Source organism: Podarcis vaucheri, assembly GCF_965113315.1.
Source record: "Podarcis vaucheri genome assembly, chromosome: 11".
NCBI classification, from domain to species: Eukaryota; Metazoa; Chordata; class Lepidosauria; order Squamata; family Lacertidae; genus Podarcis; species Podarcis vaucheri.
Window position 1 is genome coordinate 16593034 of NC_138749.1, and position 23143 is coordinate 16616176.

General features: G+C 45.4%; 1 protein-coding gene across 5 annotated transcripts in view; it reads right to left on the reverse strand.

Annotated features, from left to right (window-relative positions):
* Positions 1-1032: 1032 nt before the first annotated feature.
* Positions 1033-23143, reverse strand: part of PDZD2 (PDZ domain containing 2) — a 254232-nt gene continuing 232121 nt past the window's right edge. For all 5 annotated transcript variants that reach the window (XM_082241726.1, XM_082241728.1, XM_082241727.1 and 2 more), the window contains 6 exons: positions 18658-22207; positions 17218-17335; positions 11807-11908; positions 10512-10776; positions 8710-8844; positions 1033-6467 (listed from right to left, as the gene is read on the reverse strand). In XM_082241726.1, the coding sequence (XP_082097852.1) occupies positions 6301-6467; positions 8710-8844; positions 10512-10776; positions 11807-11908; positions 17218-17335; positions 18658-22207 (4337 nt within the window). In that variant the 3' untranslated portion in view covers positions 1033-6300. The remainder of the gene's footprint in view (positions 6468-8709; positions 8845-10511; positions 10777-11806; positions 11909-17217; positions 17336-18657; positions 22208-23143) is intronic.

Consider the following 23143-nt stretch of genomic DNA (forward strand, 5'->3'; position numbering starts at 1 on the left):
AGTGCTCACTTTCTAAATGAATGGAATTTATGCAGGTACTGCATGGAACATCTTTATGGCCGTGGGAGTGAACATTCTATTTCACAACACGAGAATACAAAATAAGACAAAAACAAACCAATAACGGCCCCTCCCACGAAACATGGGTTGAACCTAACCATAGTTAGTCTGGAGCTCAGACAAACTGAATTGTGGTTAACCACAAGTGGAAGCTTCCCATCTTGGTGTCTTGGCTGTGTAGGGGGCTAAGTTGGGGAGTATGCGAGCCCAAGGCCTGTAGCGGTTCAGGCACGTCACACTAAACCATGGTTTATTTTGATGAATGAATGTATTCATTGTCTGTTTACCTAACCTCAGTGTGAAAACAGTGACAGTAAGCAAGGAGAAGGTGTCTCTGCTTGTCTTGTTCTCTCTCTTTTGGTACCTGCATAGTTTGGTTTCAGAGGAAGACGGCAAGGGAAGGGACGGGGTGAAAGTGACCAAATGGTGGTGGACTCATTTTTTTTTGGGGGGGGGGACTCAGCACTGCCCTACACCAGAAGTCCCCACACCAGCCAAGGCCAGGTGATGCCAGATGGTTAGTGCAAAAGGCACATCCTCGTTCAGACAATTGGATTGCAGGCTTGGCTGGTGAAGGAAATATGGCGATGCCAAAAAGTATTTCTCAATCTGGTGCTCCCCTGATGTTTTGGACTACAACTCCCATCATCCCTGACCATCACGCTGACTAGAGTTGGTGGGGCCTGTAGCTGAAGATATCTGAACAGGGCTGGGAATGGCTGACGTAAAAGCACGAAAGGAGGACATCCTCTGCCATAAGTGGTAGAAATGATACATGAATGAGCATATGTCTGCAGGATAATTCAGACCATAAATTTCCTTGCCACTTATCAGAATAAGATTGGGCGCACAGACTACTGTGAGGTACTTTGGTGTGACCTCGCAATCTCTCCAGCCTATAAGGCAAACAACATATTACAAACTTACAGCACATTTTAAATCATATCTCAACACATATAAAGAACAAATGCCTACAGAAATAGTAAGCGTCATGTTTATTTTCAAAAAACCACTAAAAAAATGGGGTGAGGGGGAAGAGAAGGATTTGCTGAGATGCCGATTTACATAAAGGGGGCAAAGCAAGTTCTGGAAAATGTACTCTATTTCCTATTATTGCACTTCTCTTATTACAACAAGGCATTTTAAAAATGTTCGCAACATGAATGATATATTTATATAAATAATGGTGCCAATATACAATATCATACAATCGTGTGTTACACTTAAAACACACACACACACACAAACACCCCACACAAATGTAGATAAAAATTGTGGTCTCTTTCCCCCCCAGAAAACAGATGAGGTGATAAACCTGTGTCTAGTTGGGACTATTTCAGATCATGGGTGGGTGGGGAATCACACTGCCAAATGCCTCAAAAACCTCTGTAAGTAGAAAAATAAGGTGTCAGGGAGATGACTAGGCTAGCACACTTCTTGCTTGACATCTACATTTCTATCTGCAGGGAATATTTTTGTATGGAAGAGCGATCAGTTATACGACCTTCCCAGCTGCAGTCTAAAGCGGTAGAATCCAGAAACAGGTTTGCTATCTCATTTGTTGCTTTGTGTGACCAGGCCTGTGATTTTGGTTTCTTACAGCTTTCACCTTTATTTTCATGTACTGCACAAATCAATTTTGTTATCTTTGTAAAAGATGAAGATTTGTAGCATCTGATTAATTCTTTCCTTGCGAAACTGGTTCATCAGAAGGCAGGTTTCTTATGACATGAAGAATGTGTATTCCACACAGCTTCTGAGAAATAATGAAATACTCATTTCAGCTTGCTTGAATTGGGGGGGGGGGGACATCCAGAGATTTTTACGATCCATAAAAAAGTATTATTATGACATTGAGTTAAAAGCTCAACAGTAACAAGTCATTTATATCTAGAACAAGTTAATGGATCAGCATAGAAATTTAATTAATCATAACTTTTAAATCGCCGTCAGCATTTTATTACGTAATCCTCTTGTTTAGTGTAGGCTTTTATATAACAGACAGGAAATGCAAGATGGTATGTAAACTATTTGACTATTTTCTGAACAATGCTCTTGAAATCACTCATACTCCCAAAGAAACGTTTCCCAAATTACAAGATATTATGCCTCAATTTCTGGATGAATATCAAATTCCTGTTGGTGAAACCTCATATGTAACACCTTCCTAATTTAAATGCATATCGATTATGGAGGAGGTGTTTGAATAAACCTTAAGGACTGAGGTGGGGGAAAGTGACAATTCTGAGAAGAAGCCCATTGCAATGGTTTAGCCATTTGGAAAATATCAATAGTGTAAAATCTGTATCTCCAGATCTCCTAGGTTCCATCTCTTTGGCATCTCCTCTGCTTCACATGCAGACATTGTCAAGGAAATTGAAGGCAGGCACCTGATTGGAGCAGAAAGTGGTGTCAAGAGATTGGGGTTACTCAATGGGGCCTGGGAGTGACAGGAAGAGGACAGAAGGGCATAGGAGACTGAAGAGAGGCAATAAGAAGATCTGCAATATTTCTACAACATCCTTGCTAATGCAACTTGCTGCCTCTTTGCTAGTCATCACATACGTACGCCAGACCAAAATAAGGGACCAGATCCCTCGTATGCTTTCTATATATATAGGGATGCTAACAATGTTCACCAAGCAGTGTGTAAGATTTACATCTTGCACAGAGGTCTCCCTGAGGCTGGCTTGGTTTCATTTTGCTTCAAGGGGAATGAAATTAAGCTCTACTCAAAGTCTATTTTCCGCCTCAAGAGTTGTAACGGAGAAAACATGCAAGACTCGAATGCATCGCCTGCCTGATGCCATTCTGGCAAACGTATGTATTCAGATAAATACATAAAATAAAACCACACAGAGTAAGGCTGGAATGGCCTGAGACAGACTCTCTCTCTCCCATCACAAATACTGAAGATGTTTGTATTTTTAAAAGAAAGAATGAAGCATTATCTCCTTTTGGAATTTTGACTCTATATCCCCTGACATTGACACAGCAATTTAAGGCAATCCCTGACGCTAACACAGCAATTTAAAGAGCAAACCATTATTTAATAAATTTGATCTCCAGTATTATTTATATGCCGTCTTTCAGGGCAAAGGCTTCCCCAAACTAATTTCTCAAGGAAATTATGTTGACACCTTTTTCAACCGCACCTGCTATCTATACATTAAAGCAGGGGTCAGCAAACATTTTCAGCAGGGGGCCGGTCCACTGTCCCTCAGACCTTGTGGGGGGCCAGACAATATTAAAAGAAAAAGAACAAATTCCTATGCCCCACAAATAACCCAGAGATGCATTTTAAATAAAAGGACACATTCTATTCATGTAAAAACACACTGATTCCTGGACTGCCCGCGAGCTGGGTTTAGAAGGCGATTGGGCCGGATCCAGCCCCCAGGCCTTAGTTTGCCTACCCATACATTAAAGACTATCTCAATCTCCCATCTTTGATCAAAATTATCTGTCAGAATGACATGTGCTTTGACTATGGATTAAATATTCAGCATCAGTGCATGTGATGCTCTGAGGAGTGTTTGTTTTTTAGGGAATTTCAAACTACACATCTGTCATAAAAATTCATGGGTGGTGGAGGGGGAACCCCAATAACTGGTGGACCTGAATGGGGTGCCCATATCCAGTTCAATGAACCCCGGTGAGCACTGTGATGCAGTGACAGATACAGCCACATTTCCTATATATGTAGAAGTCTGCCTCCACGTGTGGATCTCACTTGCTCGACTGGGGAAACGAGATTTAAGTGCCTTCCCAGTATCTGTTTCAACAAATGCAGCAATTGTGCTTATAGATGTATAGAAAACCACTTAAAACCAACGCTTAAGAATGGAAGCAGCAGAAAATACGGTCACTCAGAATTTACAGGTGAATTTACACCCATAATGCAAATGTTTTCTCATCTTTTGTTTCCTTCCGATTATCCAAACTCTGGGGGCCTATCCTTCTGGTGACTTCACCCCAGAAAGTACTTGTTAATGCAATTCTTTTCAGCCAGGCAAAAACATTCCAGTTAGGGCCAGTAGGGGAGTGTAGCTGGGGATGAGTTGTGGCGTGAGGAAATTCCCAAGGGCCAGACAGAGAGAGGCTCTGAGGGCCACATATAGGGCTGAGTTTCCCCATCCTTGATAAGGAGGAAATTTACCATGGCGGGAGTTCCAATTTTTCCGAAAACCAGACCATCTACTTTCTAGCTATCTAATTAGAGGCCAATAGGTTTGAAAACTAGGATCATAAACTCTGAATACTGAAAGAATACAATTTATGATGTGTTCTTCTAGGAAACTACCAATTGTCTGGAACATTTTCTCCCTAGACATATTGCTTTCTGTGGCTTTCTCCAGTGTGAATTGAGTTATAGTGGCTTAATCCTAAGAGCTGAATGAATTCATATAAGTATTCAGAACCACTGCCGCCCCCCCCCCCAAGAAATCTCACTTCTATGGTGGGAAAAAACCACACCACACTTGTAGTTCTGGTTTTAACCCAGTTATTCTTTGCTTTTGTTCATTGTTTGTCTTTATGTTGTTGTTTTTGAAAACTCTATAAATGCATTTTTTTAAAAAAAAATTCTATGCTTGCTTCAAACCATTTTGAGGAGGAACACTCAAAGAAACACCACTTAAAAGAACAGGGAGATTGTCTCAAACATAATAGACAAACGCTTGACCCACAAGTCAGCTGAAATCAAAACAACATGGTACAGCTACAAAATCCCTGTTGTAAAAAAAACAGGGCAGGTTTCATCTGTTAGGGTGCTATTTGACTAAGTTTTAGTCAGAGTACGCCCACTAACATAAACATAGCTAAATTAAGCCCAGTCATTTCAGCGGGCCTACTCTCGAGGAAAACTTAGTTGAATACCACCCCCTAGCTTGCTAAGTGTAAAAATACCCAGGACAGAGACACAATTCACCATCTTGACTTTTTTAAAACATTACCCAAACTTGCTAAAGTACTGTACGCTTTCCCAATAAATAGTTTACCAGTTATAAAAGTCGTGTTGTGTGTTGTTCGTTGAGCACTGAGTGAAACTCCAGCAGCTTAGCAAGGAAAGTGAGGCAGAGATTGTCACTTAAGCTTGAAATGCTTTCATGGCTTGCGGCTCCCGTATGAACATATGGAACTTCCTCATACCAAAATCAGATTGTTGGTCCATATAGCCCCAGCACTGCTTGCTCGGACTGGCAGCAACTCCCCAGGGTCCCAGGCACAGTTGTCCAGAGACTGTGGTACCCAAAATCCTTGGAACTGGCAAACACCAGCAACTGAATCTGGAAGCTAAACTATGTGTTTCACTTATTTCCTTACACACGAATGCCATGTCTTTCTTTAGACATGGAACCCAAGATGATGCTGTTGCTAGGTGGTCATGCACCCAAGCAGTCCCCAGACCTGCTTAGCTGCAGCATGACAGTAGCTTCATGTGCCTTGAGACCGTATCCTGGTATTTCCTCAGAGAGCCACAGGCTGTCTCCCTAGAGCACTGAGAACCATTTTCCCAAGTAATAGTTGGGTGGACCCAAAGGGGACATTTGAATCCTTTAACCGTAGCAAGAAGAAACCAGATACAAATCATATTGCAAATTGTACTCTGCCAAGCTTTCCCATGCAACCTATGCAAAGTACCGTTTATTGCACCATCTATGTAGTGAATCCAAAGTGCAGTAATTGATTGATAAAATGATAGGTTTGTTTCGCAGTCAAGCAACCTGACTTCCACCCATAGTCCACCCAGATGTGTGAGCTTGGTTGGGGGTTGTCCAGGCAATGCGGCAGCTGCACTCTGCACGTGCTCCGTGGCAGTCTTTTTCGCTTCATGTAATCCCAGGCAGATCGGAGCTTGCGTTGAAAACAGATTCCAAGACTGATTTCAACAGCTTTGCTCCGGTGCAACTCCAAACAGGTGACTGATGGAGCTGGTCTTGAGGAAGACAGGAAGGAGATTCAGATCAACAGAAGTCCATGCAGCCAATAATAATACTACTGGGGTTAGTGGTGGTGGAGGAAATGATGCCATTTACAAAACACTGGTGCATTCGCTGGGATACGTTCCTGGCTCATGTATCTTGATGTTCCTTGGCTGATTTTAGCAGTCTGACACAGAACAACGCCACTGAATCAACAAGGCTCAGCACTTGCAATGTGTTTGTAATGGTTCCATCGCACACAACCTGGAAGGGTGTGCCACAAAGGTAAGTTTAGGTTAACAAGTTTCAGTGCCCATCATACTGGAGGCTGATGCTTTCTGATAAGCAACTGGACAGGTCCCTCTGGGACAGATTTAATTATGTTCCAAGCATCGTAATGCATGAGTCCAAGTAAGGATTTCCCACCAATGGCCAGGATTTCATCGCCGGCTTCCAGTTTTCCTGCTTGTTCTGCAGCGCCACCTGTTGGGGGAAAGAAATGAAAGTTAGGACCAAAGAGCTGAAGCGCAGAAGAACCTCACATTCAAACACAATTCATTTTTGATTTCCAAGACTCAGCTCTGCAGTAAAATTCCATTCCAATTTGCCCAATAGCAGAAGTTCACTGTGGTTCCTGAGACTATATTGGACTTCAGTTTCTGGCCATCATTCCTAAAACACTTCTAAAGTTGCAAAGTGTGCTGCAGTCCGCATCCACAGGAAACTTTCAAGGCTAGCCTCTTTTATCCTCAGTTTCCAAAGCTTGAGGACAGGGACTTGCCTAAGGCCAGGCAGGGAAAAGGGAGACAACTTTCAAGCTGGAGATGAACGAAAAATGTCCTGAGGACAGCAAAGAAGTCCAGCCAGGATGGGGTGAGTAACTGAAAGGGTAAAAGGGTAAAGGTAAAGGGACCCCTGACCATTAGGTCCAGTCGTGGCCGACTCTGGGGTTGCGGCGCTCATCTTGCTTTGTTGGCCAAGGGAGCCGGCGTACAGCTTCTGGGTCATGTGGCCAGCATGACTAAGCCACTTCTGGCGAACCAGAGCAGCACACGGAAACACCGTTTACCTTCCCGCCGGAGCGGTACCTATTTATCTACTTGGACTTTGACATGCTTTCGAACTGCTAGGTTGGCAGGAGCAGGGACCAAGCAATGGGAGCTCACCCCGTCGCGGGGATTCGAACTGCCAACCTTCTAATCGGCAAGTCCTAGGCTCTGTGGTTTAACCCACAGTGCCACCCACGTCCCAACTGAAAGGGAAGGAGGACCAAAAATTCCAGCCTGTCCCTGCTTGAACATATCAACCTGCTTTGAGGTGAGTCAAACCTCAAATGGCTTGCCCCTACCTCACTCCTCCTCCCTGCCAGCCATCACGCGCTTCTCCAAGGAAGAAAATGTAGAAACAGGTTTAAAGAGACCAGTTATCTTGGCCCCCATGCCACCCTGGTGTCTCCCACCCCCAGGAAAGTTTACTGGCAGCTGCAGCAGATGGCGGTGCTTTGCTTTCATTTATATTTCTACTAGGGTGGTGAGGATTGCTGCAAAGCATTGGTTGAGGGTACAACTGCCCACTGTTTTTTTTCTTTGCAGGTAGTACGGGTAATTCCACACCTCATTTGTTTACACCGCCTTTCTCTGACTCAGCTGCTGATTTCCATGGATTATGTTTTATCACTTAATTTCACAGAATCATAGAATTGTAGAGTTGGAAGGGACCCTGAAGGCAGAGTAGTCCAATGCCCTACAATGTAGGAATCTCAACTAAAGCATCCATGACAGATGGCCATCCTGTCTCTGCTCACAAACCTCCAAGGAAAGAGAGTCCACAACATCCCGAGGGAGTCTGTTCCACTGTTTTGTGGCTTAGGGCCCTCATATTTATGGGACCGCCTCCCCTGGTATGCCCTGCAGAGGACCTTAAGGTCCATGAATAATCATAGTTTAGAGATCTCGGGCCCTAAGCTAGTCAGATTATCCTCCACCAGGGCCAGGGCCTTCTCAGTGATGGCTCCGACCTGGTGGCATGCTCTGTCCCATGAGACCAGGGCCCTGCAGGATTTAACTTCCTTCCGGAGGGCCTGTAAGACAGAGCTATTCCGCTTGGCTTTCAATCTGAACTTAGCCTGATCTTTTATTCCCCTTTCTTCCCTCCTCCTCCCCTTTTTATGAAGATTACCTGCTCTGGGATCCCACAGCTAATTCTCCCCTGGTCTCTCCACTGGCCCAAATAGGACTAATTTAGCCAGCTAGCCCTGGTGATCATCTAATGTTTATTGGATGGATTTCCCCCCTAAATTGAACTTTGAATTTATTGTTATTCACGCTTTTATACTGTATTTTATGCTGTTTTTTGTTGTATCACAATTAAGTGTTTTAAATTTGTTGTTAGCCGCCCTGAGCCCGGTTTTCTGAACCGGGAAGGGCGGGGTATAAATAAAAATTTATTATTATTATTATTATTATCTGATTGACGAAGAAATCATATGCATGCCTACTCTACATTTGACTTCAGTGAGATTTACTCCCCAGTAAGTTTGTATGGGATTGCTGCACGTGTCAGTTTGTGTCACGTGTAACGTGTCTGTCTGGAAACAAAAGCGGAGCCTCAGAGCAACCGTACGCAGCTGATTGCGGAAGGCATTGTTACTCCCCTCTGAAAAGAGAGGCAAGACTGTGCCTACAGAAAAGAAAACAGAAACTTTGGAAAGCGGTTTTCCAAGTACCTTTAAAAATCCTCTTGATGAGCAAAGGTCTGTCTCCTGAGATTGAAGCTTTCCCCCCATCCAGGCTGAATCCCAAGCCAGCAGAAGTCTTCAGAAGTTCGACACAAACGGCTTCGCCCAGCTCTCCATTTGTACCTTTGGGGTGAAGGGAAACATGTAAAGAACATTAACTCTGCTTTGTTCTAATGTCTAAGTTTTGGGTTGCCACCAGGACAGGGAGGTCAGGCCAAAAGGGAATGTATGAGGTAGTCTTTAACAAAGCAGTGCAAGTCTCCTTATTTCCCAGCCCCTTGGGAGGCATAAAAGATCATTCACAGTCTCTCAAACCCTGTGTTATTTCCATTCCTTGGAATTGCGAAACTGCTGGACGCAACGTTGGGATTCTTTCTGGCAATTGGCATGGAGCTCCAGCTATTTTGCTGGAATGGTTTGATCTTGGATTGCAAGAATGTGTGTAAATCCAAATACTTTTGTCTCTGGGAGCGAGGCTCCAAAATGCTCATATTCACTACATTATTTGCAAACCGGCATCTGAGAGGCCTGATCTGATTTCCAGTTGGTCAAAGTGGAAACCGACCAGTTCAGCTCCACGTTGGTTTGACGAGGCCTGGAACTCCTAAGCACCTATCGACCCGACTGTGAGAACATCTTAAAATGCAGTTTGGGTTCCAAAGAGTCCAAATTAAAACTCAGGTTTTTCACTTGCTCAATCCAAGTTCATAAATGCCCACCCCCAAACCCACTGGTTCTTCTTTGGTGTGAATTCATCCAGTTACTGTGCAACTGGCTCCAGGTTTTGGAGGGCCCTTGTGTAGACGCCCCTTATCGCCCACCATAGGTCTTCCTCCCCCGAAAACCTGGAGTATTTTTTATTACTGCTAGCTGCTTGCTTGTCAGGCAGACAGCCAATGACAGACCCTCCAAGTGTCCCCATTTTCCAGAAACAGTCCCAGATTTACAGAAGTCATCCTGGTTTCTGATCTGATCCCAGAATGTCCCTCTTTTCCTTAAAAGGTAGAGGTCCAGTTGTGGCCGACTCGGGGGCCGGCGTACAACTTCCGGGTCATGTGGCCAGCATGACTAAGCCGCTTCTGGCGAACCAGAGCAGCGCACGGAAACGCTGTTTACCTTCCCGCCGGAGCAGTACCTATTTATCTACTTGCACTTTGACGTGCTTTCGAACTGCTAGGTTGGCAGGAGCAGGGACCGAGCAACGGGAGCTCACCCCGCTGTGGGGATTCGAACCACCGACCTTCTGATCGGCAAGTCCTAGGCTCTGTGGTTTAACCCACAGCACCACCCGTGTCCCCGCTTTTCCTTAGGTTGTCCCTATTTTCATCAAAGAAATGTTGGGGGGGTATGGAGCTATCTGACCCCCCAAGCCATGGAGATAAGTAACCACAGAACATTTAGAAGACATCTGAGGGCAGCCCTGTATAGAGAAGGCTTTTAAAAAAATAATAATAATGCTTCATTATGTTTTTGTATATGCCGGAAGCTGCCCAGAGTGGTTGGGGTGACCCAGTCAGTTGGATAGGTTACAAATAATAATATTATTATAATTATTATTATAAAAGGAAGTATGGGTGATCCCTAAGAGGTAAGCCAGGCATAGGTAAACTCGGCCCTCCAGATGTTTGGGGACTACAACTCCCATCATCCCTAGCTAACAGGACCAGTGGTCAGGGATGATGGGAATTGTAGTCTCAAAACATCTGGAGGGCCGAGTTTGCCTATGCCTGAGGTAAGCGAAGAGGCCAGCAGTTGGCATTGGTGAACTCTGCATTGAACCAACAGCGTACCTGTTGCTCTTCCCGATGTTGCAGTTACTAAGGATTTCCTGCCAGGCGTTGAGGTTTCAGACCCGGCAGGAGACAGCTTTTCTCCGCCTCTCTCCTTCTTGATGACGACGACGGCGTATTTGTGGAGCCTGGCTTGGTGAAGAGCATTGAGCACATCCCCGTGTACAGAACCCGCAAGACAGATGCCGTTGATGGAAAGAATGTGGTCCCCTCGGTGGATGATTCCTTCCTGGGATGCCACCCCCTTTGAGAAAACCCGGTGGACCTTCAAGAAGATAACATTGCGGTGAAGGTCATCAGCCAAGTAAAAGAACTGTAAGTTGTTTAACACAGCAACTGATTGATTTGATAGAATGACTTGAACCCAAATAAATACGGACAGGGCTTCAGCAGAGGTGCCTTTTGGAGCTATTGGGAGGAAGTGTGAATTTAATAAACTGAATCTAATACTCTTTAGTAAGAAAAGCCAACCTTGGCATGTTCTTTTTCACCTCCTACATTGAGCTCAAACTTGCTAAACAAATATACAATTAATTCTCAGTCCCCACTGTTTAAAATCTCCCAAATTAATAGCTAAATATGTAGCTAATAATCTACTTAGTCAAGGCTGGCAGTCCAGCTTACTGTATAGAACTCCTAGTAAAAGTATATGCAGACATCTCTGAAAGAAGCAAAGATGTTTTTAAAAACTTGCCAGCAGTGCTGACTCTGACTAAAGGTAAATCTAGCCTAGCATTGTGTCTCCAACGGCAAGATGTCTCTGGGAAGATCACAAGCAAGCCATAACAGGGATAACCCTCCCCATCGCTGTGGGGCTATTTAATGGATTTATTTCTCGTGGCATGCTAGAAGGCGTTTTCTCATGGTGCATCGGTGTGCCCCAAAACAGGGAATCACTTGGTTCCTTCCAGCTCTATGATTCTGTGTTGAGATTCCTGAATTGCAGGGGGGTTGGACTAGATGACCCTTGGGGTCCCTTCCCCAACTCTTACAATTTTACGATTCTGCTGGAATCATAAAAAAATATATCAGTGGGAGCCGATACCAGGGGCCCTGATCATTCAGATGTGTGGTTTAAGGCTACCCCTGGCGTTCCTCTTTGGCAACCTTGTGTGCATCAGGGTTTATTTGGCACCCGGGCCCATTTCCCTCTCTGATCGCATTAGCAGATGGTACTCAGAAATGATGCAAGCAGCCGTTCGCAACAGGGCTTTATGGCTGATAAATGAGCACTTGATCTGATTTCCAGCTGGCTTTGCAACCCACTTATGAGAAAAGATGCAGTCACCACTTACGATGATTGATTTCTGTTCCAGGTCTACTCCTCCAGCAACGCTAAATCCCAGGCCAGACCCTTCCTCTTTATTCAAGACTACAAAGAGAACGTCTTCTTTGCTCTGACAAAAAAGACAAAAGAAGAAAAACATCCTAAAGTTAAAAACTCGGGAGAAATATTTGCAAACGTGATGAGAACAGACCCATGTTTATAGAAGTTCTTCCTGGGTGATATTTTTTTTTCTTTTTTGAATTAGACTGTAAAGGGTTTTTTTAAAAAATTGAAAATAGCTATAATTTCAAAATACTAAAGGAGTTCTGGAAAGACTGGGAAAGACATTCTGAGTTTATTTATGCTGCAAGGAAATCACAAAAAGTCAACTAAACCAGGATTCGGTTTGAGCTACGCCTTTTCAGGGGTTAACCCTAGAACCAAATTTAATGCCATGGCCCAGGCATGTTTTAACAATAAATGTGCAACAGCCCTTCCAATGGCTTCCAGCCTTAATATTATGAAGATATTTTACTACTGCCAATTTTATTTGTTGCCTTAACTTTTAAAAACCATTGCAATTTCATAGTTGTGTTTCATTTTAATAGTTCCACGGCTATTGGGTTGTATCCAATGGTGGCTTTGCCATAGCCCAGGAGCAAGGAACCGTCAGGCCACAGAGCCATTTCCTGGACTTATCCCTCACTGGTGACAATCCAAACAGTACCACAAAATTGCCAGCCTTGGAAGCCTCTTTTGAGTGGTAGCTGAAAAGAGCATCGCAAGCACTCGAGGAGACTGGGAATGAGAAGAAAAGAGGTGCTCCGTCACCTCTTTGCATCTGCCGCCCAAGGCGGATATCTCAATCTGCCTAATGGTAGGGTTGGCCATGGAGGAGGAAGCAGAAGATGGCTGGTTCCTTCTGATCACCTGGCCTCCTGGAAAGGGAAATTCTGCTCAGAGATTTCCAACCCCTTTGACTGGAAGGTTATGCACTTCCTCCTGGGACTGGCTTAAACCTGTTGGTACAGCAAGAATGGAGCCTGTGGCGTTCGTACGGAGCCCCCAGTTATCTCACGGACTATTGACCCGTACACCACTAATCCGCTGCCACCAACCAGGTCCTCCCTGTAAATTCACTTTAGTCTCAGTCAGCTTTTCAATTAATAAAGAAGAGTGTATTTTATTTCAGACACAAACAAAACTTTTATAGCATTCCAAACGTTGTTGCTCTTTACTTTCTTAGTCTTATTTTCCTCTCTCTATCTCTTCTACCTCCCCACACTCAAGAAATCACTGTCTCTCTATTACCAACTGCCTTTCCCAACCAGCCAACCCACGAAATCCAACCATCTACCCACCCACAACTTGCAACAAACTCCTCCCAGAACTAGTTTTATAGACCCACTGACTCCACCCCCCTGGGTCCTGTCTGTGCAACCCACTTAACTATTTTCCCTCCAGCACTCTCTCATATATGTTAACGTCACAGAGCCAATCACTGATTCCAGAGAGGTCCCAGTTTTGAGTTTACAGGACGTGGCAGGACAGGAGGCCCCCAGCAAGAGGTATCTGCCTAATTGCGCCAACAGAGCTTTAGATGAATTTAGAAGTTGACGATCACCCTACTGTAGACTAAGCGCCAGTGCTACGGATTGCATAATGTTTTCCAGCCTTTGTGCCACTTTGGACTTAAGAGCAGATGTGAGAAAGTATGCAGACACAGACCGTGTTCCAAGAAGCATTTCAGTTTCATAAATATTTGAGTTCTTGGATTTTACAAACCGGCATGAATAAATAATCTCTCTACAGATTCCATGTGAAAACACTTAAAAGTGCATTTGATTACTTTTGGCTGGGAACAAAACCCAGTCTTCGTATTTCTGCAAAACTCGCCAAACCCACCTGGCTCAGCTCAACTCGTGGGACTAACAAGCTCCAACCAGGTACCGGAATAGAAGAAAGGAGTTCTGGGAGGTCTCCTTCTCCCAGGATTCCCCTCACCTGGACCTACAGCCCAGATCAGGGGCCCGAAGCCAACACAAGGGATACAGACTTGGAGGCAAATGGAAGTTGGGGCTGGGCTGGGCAGACCACAATTGTGGTTGTTTTCAAATCTTGTGCACTCAGTTGAAAAAACAGAGTTTGCGCAACCATTATTGAGGTATTAAAGGCACCAGCAAGCAGACGTCTATGTAGCTTTATGCAAAGGTCTTGTGAAATTCTACCTCTGCATATTACCAGGCCTGGAAAATTGCTAGTAGCCCAGTTATTTTCCTGATGTGGTAACTTAATATCTTACCAAGTGGGGGTAAGGCCATTAGGCAAAGTGAAGTGGCCACCCTCAGACAGGTGATTTGGGGTGGCTTGAAATGGTGGCAACCCCGTTAGTTATTTATTATTGTAGTATTCTCTTACAAAAGACATTGGGGGGGTGAGAGTTTGGAGATGATCCCTGTAGAATGGTATGAAGGGGTGAAGCCTGGTTAGCTCTGAGAGATCCAGCAGAAAATGGCCGCTTACCCCTTTCATGGGTGGGCGGTAGCTGCCACCCCTCACATTCAGCCACTATCCCAGGCAACAATATTACATATGTCTGGCCGGTCATTTGACTTGTTTGGGGATTTCCCTGGGCTGGCCAGTCAGTGGGACAAATCTGCCTGCCAAAAAATAATTTAAACTGGCCAATCAGAGGCCCCACTTGGTGGGCAGTGCCTTGCTGGCTGACTGGGCTGCTCTCATAAAAGCCAGATGTACTAGACCCATTCAGTGCAGTTGTCAGAAGAACAAACCCTCTCTCCCTTCCTTATCGTCCATTAGATTCCAGGCCAATCATTTATCTTGTATCAGGTGCACCAACTCCTAGGGGCCGAGGCAGTTTTGCTCCTCTACCCCCTGGCTCCCCATGGCATTGCATAACATCGCAAATGGGTTCCCTCAATCCTCTTAAGAAGATGTCACCTCTGTCATGTATCCTAATGTGTTTTAACTTTGCTTGTTCCTTACATCCTCTATGTTTAGCCAAGATTCGATCCCTTGTGTTTCACAACCTTTCTATGATTGTCAATGGCTGGGAAGGAATTTCATTGGCCGGTCTAGAGGTTTTGCCTTTCCTCATAGCAAATCGTCACAACCTTTGGCAGTTAAGGCGTTGGGTGGAACCCTAGTCTTTGGGGTGAAGCAGTGCATCACCGTGTCCAGAACCAGCGGCGTACTCAGGGTACCCCATTAAAGGGGTCTCGGTGGAAGTCTCTGTCCGGAAGCCAAGCGCAGGGCAGTTGGGCCATAGAGCTTCCAGCAGCAACCTTAGGATGGCCACCTCAGTAGATCGACGTCTTGGGGAGGCCATAATCCTTGGCACAACCCTGAATAAGTTTCAGCCCTCCAGCAGAAGGCTGGAACAGATATACACCCAATGCCTGAGCCAAAATTCTACCTACATCTGCAGTCAATAAAGTTGTGGCCACTTTGAACCCAGATAGTTGTCTGCTTGGTTCTGTTTTAACACACCTTACAGGGGAGGGTGGAGCTGCGACTGGGACCACAACTAGTGTCTCTTGTAGCTTCTCCTGAATAAAACCTCCATGTTAACTATTAACTCTGCATATTGGACCCAGACGTGTTACACTTATTATTGTATGTTTACTGCCAGGGAGAGGAAGAGGTGCTTGTGGGATTTTCTGTCCCTGATGCCAAAATAACGTGGCTGGCCTTGGGTAGCATGCAACTCAACGTTCAGTGGTGGTGGTGGTTGTAGCTTCATTTGATGCCTCAGGCAGCAATATTTCTTCAGCCAGCCCTGTTAGCAAGGGACTGGCTTTCAGCCAAATTCGCATCACTTGCAAACTCCCTGTTTCTTCACTCAAAATCTCCTAACTGTTCTTCTGATGTTAAGAGTCCCACAACAAGGCTCTATTACATACACTCCTATGTAAAATGTAGCTAGCCTTGTGAGCCAGATGTTTGGTGGTTTAGGATCAAAAACTTGCAGCCCAAGAAGAGCTACTGGAGGATTCAAAGCTTTGCCCAAGTGTAGCAGTGCGTGTAATGTGAGCACTGATGGATCCCCTACATGGATTTCTAGAGCAGCCCTTTTAAATATGGGATTGTCAAATATTTCAAATGTTAAGAGTGGGGAAAAAGAAGATCCCCTTCAAATAAACCAAAGGAATTTATAGCAGACATATTAAATCGGCGAAATTCTGAGCTAGTCGTTAATGGTACAAGATGGTCGGTAAGAATGAGGGAAATATCAGTACTTCAGTTTCCAATCTGAGTCTTTCGTGGCTTGTATGAATGTTGCAAAAAACTGATTATCACCCAGTGCATAAGAAGGAAGCATCAGCACACTCAGGGCAACATCAAGGTTTGAAGGACTGGGTGGGGGGATCCTAAGCAAGGGGAACTTAAGGGGAGAGGGAACCCCAAAAAACAAGTTAATGGGGCACAAAATGTTCTCTCTCTCTCTCTCTCTCTCTCTCTCACACACACACACACAAAATCCCTTCCAACTGGATGGGAAGGGTAATGAAACAGAGATAGCTCAGTTGGTTAGATAGTGGTGTTGATAACATCAAGGTTGCAGGTTCAGTCCCCATAAGGGACAGCTGCATTTCCTTTTGTACATCGTTGCTGTTATTAAATGGTTGAAAATTCAGAATTAAAAACTATTAGAATGTATTCACAAGAATATCATGTGGATGTTTAGCATGTTAAATACATGAGAATAGCATGTGGCATGTTATTTTCACCACTACATGCATTCGTGTGCACATCTTGCACTAGTACGTGTGTTCTTGTACCCCTTACTTGGCTTTAGTTTGCATTGCAAAATTCAGAGAGGAGCAAATTTTCGAAGGATTACTCTGTTTCAGTTCATTAGAAAGTGCAAATTAGGTAAGTTTCTCTTTAAATGCAAATTGAATCAAATTCCCACTGTTTCCCTAATATTAGCATAAGGAATATGGTGGTCAGGGTGGCAAAGCAGCAGCTACTGGGAACAGGAGGCAGGCAAAACTGACCATGAGACCAGAGTCACTGACTAGCCACAAGGAACTTGGCTGATCACCTGTGAAATAGCAGCAGGGCCCCTCTTGTGGAAACGTTGCTCCAAATTGGCTACTGGGATCTTGGGAGCCTTTTTAAATATTTTTGAATCCTCAAGAATCTATCTGGTGCTGAAACACCAACAAATTACCTCTTTTGCTTTCCTTCGAAAGCACCTCAAAGTGCAAGTAGATTTACCTTCTGGCGGGAAGGTAAATGGCGTTTCCGTGTGCTGCTCTGGTTCGCCAGAAGCGGCCAATAAAGCGAGATGAGTGCCGCAACCCCAGAGTTGGTCACGACTGGACCTAATGGTCAGGGGTCCCTTTACCTTTACCTAACCTTTTCCACAAGTAAGTTAAAAATATTGGCCATTTTGATCTTGTGTACGCTTACCTCAGCTTGTGCTTTGGCCTCTCGGAGTAAAGAAGGAAGGTCGCATTTTGTCGTCACTGAAGAAAGAACCAACTGCAATTTCTGCTGATCCAGAGTGGAGACAAGGAGTTGATCCAAGCTAAAATATGCAAGTGCAAAAAAATAAAAAAAAAATAAAAAGGGTGCTCTGGATGAGACTGCATAATGGTGTAACAGAAAGAGAAATTTCTATTCCCAAAGGAGGAAACGGCCAGGAGTTAAGACATCTGCATTATCCTGCAAAATCTGGTTCGGAGGAGCAATACCGAGTCTGAGTATTGTTCCTCCTAGCTAAGTATTTTCTACACCAGCTGGCAGCAGCTGTCCAGAGGTTTGGAGAAGAATCTTCTCCCGGTCCTGCTTGGAGGTGTCAGGAATCGAACCCAGGACTTGCTGCATGCAAAGCGTGCGCTCTGCCACTGTGCTACAGCAATTCCTCAAGATGGAGTTGTGGCAGGGAAGGAGATGTGGTGAGCTAAGGGAGAGGGAGAAACAGAAGAAGCACTGGGGCTGCAGCGGAGAACAAGAAGCAACAGAATGTAGTCAGGGCAGGATGTACGCTGTGATTCTGCAAGAGAGCTGAAAAGGAGCAGAATGTGGTATATGGTGCAGAGGACAGCTTCTAACAAATCTTTGCATTCTTTTTTTTTTTTTAAAGTATCCAGGTTTCTAATTCTTACAGCTTCAAATACCTGTTTGGAAACGTGTGGGCAATGCCTTGTGAAGTTTAAGAAGCTGAACAGGGTTTGTAGGGCTGGTGTGGAGGGGCATCAGTGCCCTGTGCCACCCCCCTTGTCTTTCACTATGCTTAGCAAAACCAGTCTAGATTATGCAAAACAGTTTCAGAATAAATTTAGGAAAACAAGAGGAAGTACGCAAAGCTTTCTGCTGTGCATAAGTTGCTCGCTGTTGCAGAATCCAGCTTTCCATGGCACAGAATGAGATGATGATGATGATGATGATAGATTTTTATTTATATCCCGCCCTCCCCAGCTGAAGCTGGGCTCAGAGCGGCTAGCAACAGTAAAATAATACAGCATTCTAAAATCAATTCATTATAAAACCTGGAAGCAAGATTTTTATGCTTTTGTGCAGAGTCTGTAGCCCAGAATATGGGGTTGCTTCCACATAGGTGTTTATTATGGAATCAGTGCTCCCCATACATACAACATTTGGGTACAATCCACACAAAATGTCAGTCCATCCCCCCCTTTAATCTGGACTTACCCTTTCCAGAAAGAATCCTATAAGTTTGTTGCCGATGTCCATTAACCTGTTTGCAAATTCACACCCCACCCCCCAAAATCCGGAAGCACCCTACATCTTGTGACTTCTGGGAATGCTTTGCTCTGTGGCTTTCAGGCTCTGGGACCTGACTCACTCGCAACATAAAACCAGTGCAATGGAAACAAGGCCACTAACCTGATTGACCAGCTCTTCCCCGAGTGCGTCTTGTTCGGGTTGGCGTCGTGTTGTAGCACTTCGTCATCGGAGGCTGACCCAGGAGTGCCGCAGCTGCTGTTCCAGGGACTGCTTTCCTTCGAATGCTGCCTGCTTGCTGAAACAAGACTGGAGAGCCCGGGGCATTCATTCAGACTGGATTCGGTTTCAATGGGAAAGCCAAGAGGTCTTGCTGCAGGGGCAACTTCCAGTTCCGTTTTGAAATGAGAAGGTGCAGATTCCACAGAGAAGTCCTCGCTGCACAGCTTGTCGAGGTCGGGCATGCTCAAAGCCCGCAGTTCCCGGATCTTAGAGCGGGACAAGGGTGCGTGCCTGATGTGCCCACCTGAAGCTCTGCTTCTTCGGACGGTGGGGGTAGATGGCGGCAAACAATTTGGACCTCCCAAAGCACCACACCTTTCGCCCTTTTCTAAGTGATGAGCATCATCTTTGCTGTTCTCAGAGGGATTCTGCGGCAGTTGCATTAATGCCGCACTGGTTGATGATTTTGTCATCTGCGCGGGGGCCGGGGTTTCGCTTTCACAATAGGAACTCAAACTACGTCTCAGCGCCTGGACAGGGTCATTGATGTTGCTAGCCGAAACCGCAGAAGTACCGCCTGACAGCCTTCTACCAATAGGAAGCTTTGAGCCGAACGAGGTGGAGTGTATGTCTATCGCTTTGACCAGGGGCCTATCGAAATTGGCAAGGTTCTCAAATGATTTAATTCTCTGTTTCACGGAAAAAGAGGAAACGGGATCGTGTGGCCAGTTGAGCTCATAATAGTAATAATTCCTCCTGCAGGTTTTCAATTTGTCCGTGATTCTGCTGCTGCTGCTATTAGTCGAAGGCAATTCTTGACTGTTTGATTTGGGGGCGCTGTGAGGCGTCTCTATTCCATCTTTCGTGCCATTCATCAGACTGAGGCGGACAATTTTTAGCATGCCCAACTCTGAATGGGGGTACTTTTCGCCCGAAGTGTTGCTCAGGATATCCTGGACACAATGTGTCGGCGAATCCATAACATGGCTGTCCTCCCTCAAATGATTCGATAGCTGAGTAGGCACTGAGTAGGTCCTTGTCACAGGCTTCAATGCATTGTGCATGTTTTCTTCCTCAATGGTGCTCTGCCTAATGTTCTGAACATTGCTTTCTGGTTTGCTGGCCAACCTAGCGTGTCCTTCCTCCTTCTCCAGAGGCAACTCGGGAACCAATGAGGGTGGTGGGAAGGAGCTAGAAGACAGCCTCACCTCAATGAAAGTCCGCTGAATTTCCTGGCCTGGCTGGGGTTGCTGGGTAGGGGAACAAAGGAGGTTCGAAGACTCTTTTTTAAAAGGCTCAGGGTTATACAATCCCGACGGCTTGATTTCACACCCATCACGATTCAACAGTCCATGGTTTTCCGTCCTGTTACTCAAGAGAGTCATTTCAGAATCTGTATTTACTTGGGAAGGGTTTTCTCTTGTGTGGTGTTCATCCAATGTACCTCTTGTGTCATTATTTAGAACCACCTGACCTGTGACCTCTGCATCTTTTTCCTCCACAGGATTCTCTGCCGTTCCAGAATCGCCAAGTTCCAAACTGCTAATGGGTTTATCTTTCCTGGCTTTGACGCTGCTCCTGTCGCCGTTTGATAAAGGTAGAGGCGATTCCGGAGGCACGGCTGAACATGGCTTATTTTCCTCATCCTGTTGAAGAATCCTGGAGCCCATCGAAAGGCTCCTGCTGGGTGGTTCCAAATGTGTGGCCAAGTTATGGAGCGATGTGCCTTTCTTTGGGAGAAGCCTGGGTGACGACTGGAAGGGAAGGGATGCTTTCTTCGGATCAGGGCTGCCGGTTTTTGCAGGAGCAGCACTCGGGGCATCCGACTGAGTCTTGGACTTGCTTTTAATGATAAGACCCTTTAACTTTGGCCCTGGCTTGTTCCGTTGGTTATTTGAAAGAGTTTCTGCTATACTCTTCTGGGGAATCCCTCTAGTTTCATGATGCAGTTTTTTGGAAGAGGAAGGACTATGTGGGACTACTGTGCTCACTTTGCACTGGCCAGAACTTTGGATTTTGACGTTTGGACATTTTGAGGCATTTGCCTTTTCACTCTTTCCTGGCAATTCGTGAGCAGCAGCGGCCTTACTCAGATCTTTCGATTTTGTCAAAAGGGGAGATTTGGGACTGTTGACTGTTCTCTGTGACGTACAGTTCACAGGATGGCTGTCTGGTTTGTTCAAGTGGCTCAAATCACCGGTTCCTTTCTTCGTTGGAGCAGAATTGCAACCAGCCGTATGACTGCCATCATCTGCTGCTAAATCGTTTTCTGTATGCAATGGCTCCTTCATATTGGATTGGTCTTTGTCAAGCAGATTGCAGTCCCAGCCATTTATGGTTTTTGTCATGCACAAGTGCATGTCTTGGGCATCTCGTTTGGAAGCCTCACATGCCCCCGCAAGCCTTTCTTTGCTTTCCATGCTTATTCTCTCTCCTCTCCTTAAGGGGCCATCATCATGGAAAGAGCAAACTGCACCGCTGTGATCTAACCTATCAATCCCAGATGGAGAAACCTGAGAAGGAGAAGGAAAGGCTGTGGAGGGAGCCACCTGTTCTGTACCAAAGTGCCTTGGAGAATGTGGCTTTTCTAATAAGGCTGTCCCACTGGATCCTTCCAGCGAACCAATTTCTGCCTTGATTTCAGTCTGTAAAACACCATTAGAAGGACTGCATTCTGGTGGATGACGAAATACTTTGGGGGTAGGTGGGACCAGCTGTTCCTGAGGAAACTGTTGCTGCTCACTACTCAGACAGCAAAGTTCAACTCGCTCCTCGTCTGACTCAACTGCCTTATGGGTCTCCAAAGGATTGTCACAAGCAGGCTGCGAGGGGGAAGCTCTGGGAGTTTCCGCTACAGATTCTGTGTCTGAACTGGAATCTTCGGCGGTAGCATACATAGATTTTGGGACAGTGTTCACTTTGCTCTCCATGCCAGCCAGCGTGTCTTTGTTTAAACTGCTGAAATTCCTGGAATAGTTACTCAAACGGGTTTGGTTCACAGTGAAAATCTTGCTCGTGTTAATGGAATCCAAGACAGAAAACCCCAAGATTTCTTGTGTGTTAGTGGCATCATTCAGAGTCCTACCTGGAAGGTCATTCTTCATTATATCTGCTCCAGAATGAAAACAGGAATCTTCTCCCCTCCCATCCGCATCTTCCCTGGCACACCTGTCCCTGATGAATGAAGACTTAGCATCTTTTTCATTCGAGGAAAGTGTTTTGCCAAGGAAGTCATCCGTGTCTCTCAATGGTACCACAGTGCTGTCCTGAGCATAGCTGCTTTCGAAGGAATCTGCTGCTGTTGCATTGGTCTTTGCATCAGACGGCAACGCTGTCCCTTCTGCCACGTAATCGGGGTTGCCCCCGTGCAAAGGTTCTTGGTGGTTTGCAAAGCTCCTCTCTTCTTCGATCATGAGAATATTGCTTGGATTTCTCTGAACTGCTTCGTCTGCCTCCGAAGATACAAGGAGATTTGCAAATCGGTTCGTAGCTGCATAAAGAACGAAGCAAAGAACCAATTTCAGCTTCTAAAGTAGGCGATATTGCAAACCGTACACAAGTGTCTGGTTTTTATCTCTAAAGATCTAGCCGAAGTCCAGTGATGGATAGGAATCTTTCAACCAATTTTCACTATGCTCCCAGATAGTGGTAATATAATCCAACTAAAAGTAAATACTTACATAATATGTTATAAAGTGCTAAAAGTATATTTCACAACACATCTGCTATCTCTTAGTAGTCCTTACAACATCCCTATAGGTAAAGGTAAAGGTACCCCTGCCCGTACGGGCCAGTCGTGTCTGACTCTAGGGCTGTGCGCCCATCTCACTTAAGAGGCCAGGGGCCAGCGCTGTCCGGAGACACTTCCGGGTCACATGGCCAGCGTGACGAAGCTGCTCTGGCGAGCCTGCCCCAGCACAGCACACGGAAACGCCGTTTACCTTCCTGCTATAAAGCGGTACCTATTTATCTACTTGCACTTAGGGGTGCTTTCGAACTGCTAGGTGGGCAAGAGCTGGGACCGAACAACGGGAGCTCACCCCGCCGTGGGGATTCGAACCACTGACCATATGATCGGCAAGTCCTAGGCACTGAGGTTTTACCCACAGCGCCACCCGCGTCCCTTATAAGGCTACATCCCTATAAGGCAGGCCATTTGAGGGGGAGGATGCTTAAAGCCAAGTTAAGATCAGAACGGGGTCATCCAGTTAATAGTCTGGGCTCTTTTCTTGCACTAATTCTATTTCTTTGTTTCCCGATTTTTATTTTCTGCCTTAAGTCTCTTAACACTTGCAGTTTAACCCTCCAGCACAACAAAACCCCTCTCTGTTTTAACCATGCATCCTGTCGAAGTCTGAACAGCGCTATGAATAGTATTTTCATGTTCCAAAGGGATAGGATTGCAGGCTTGACCTTGTCAAGCAGG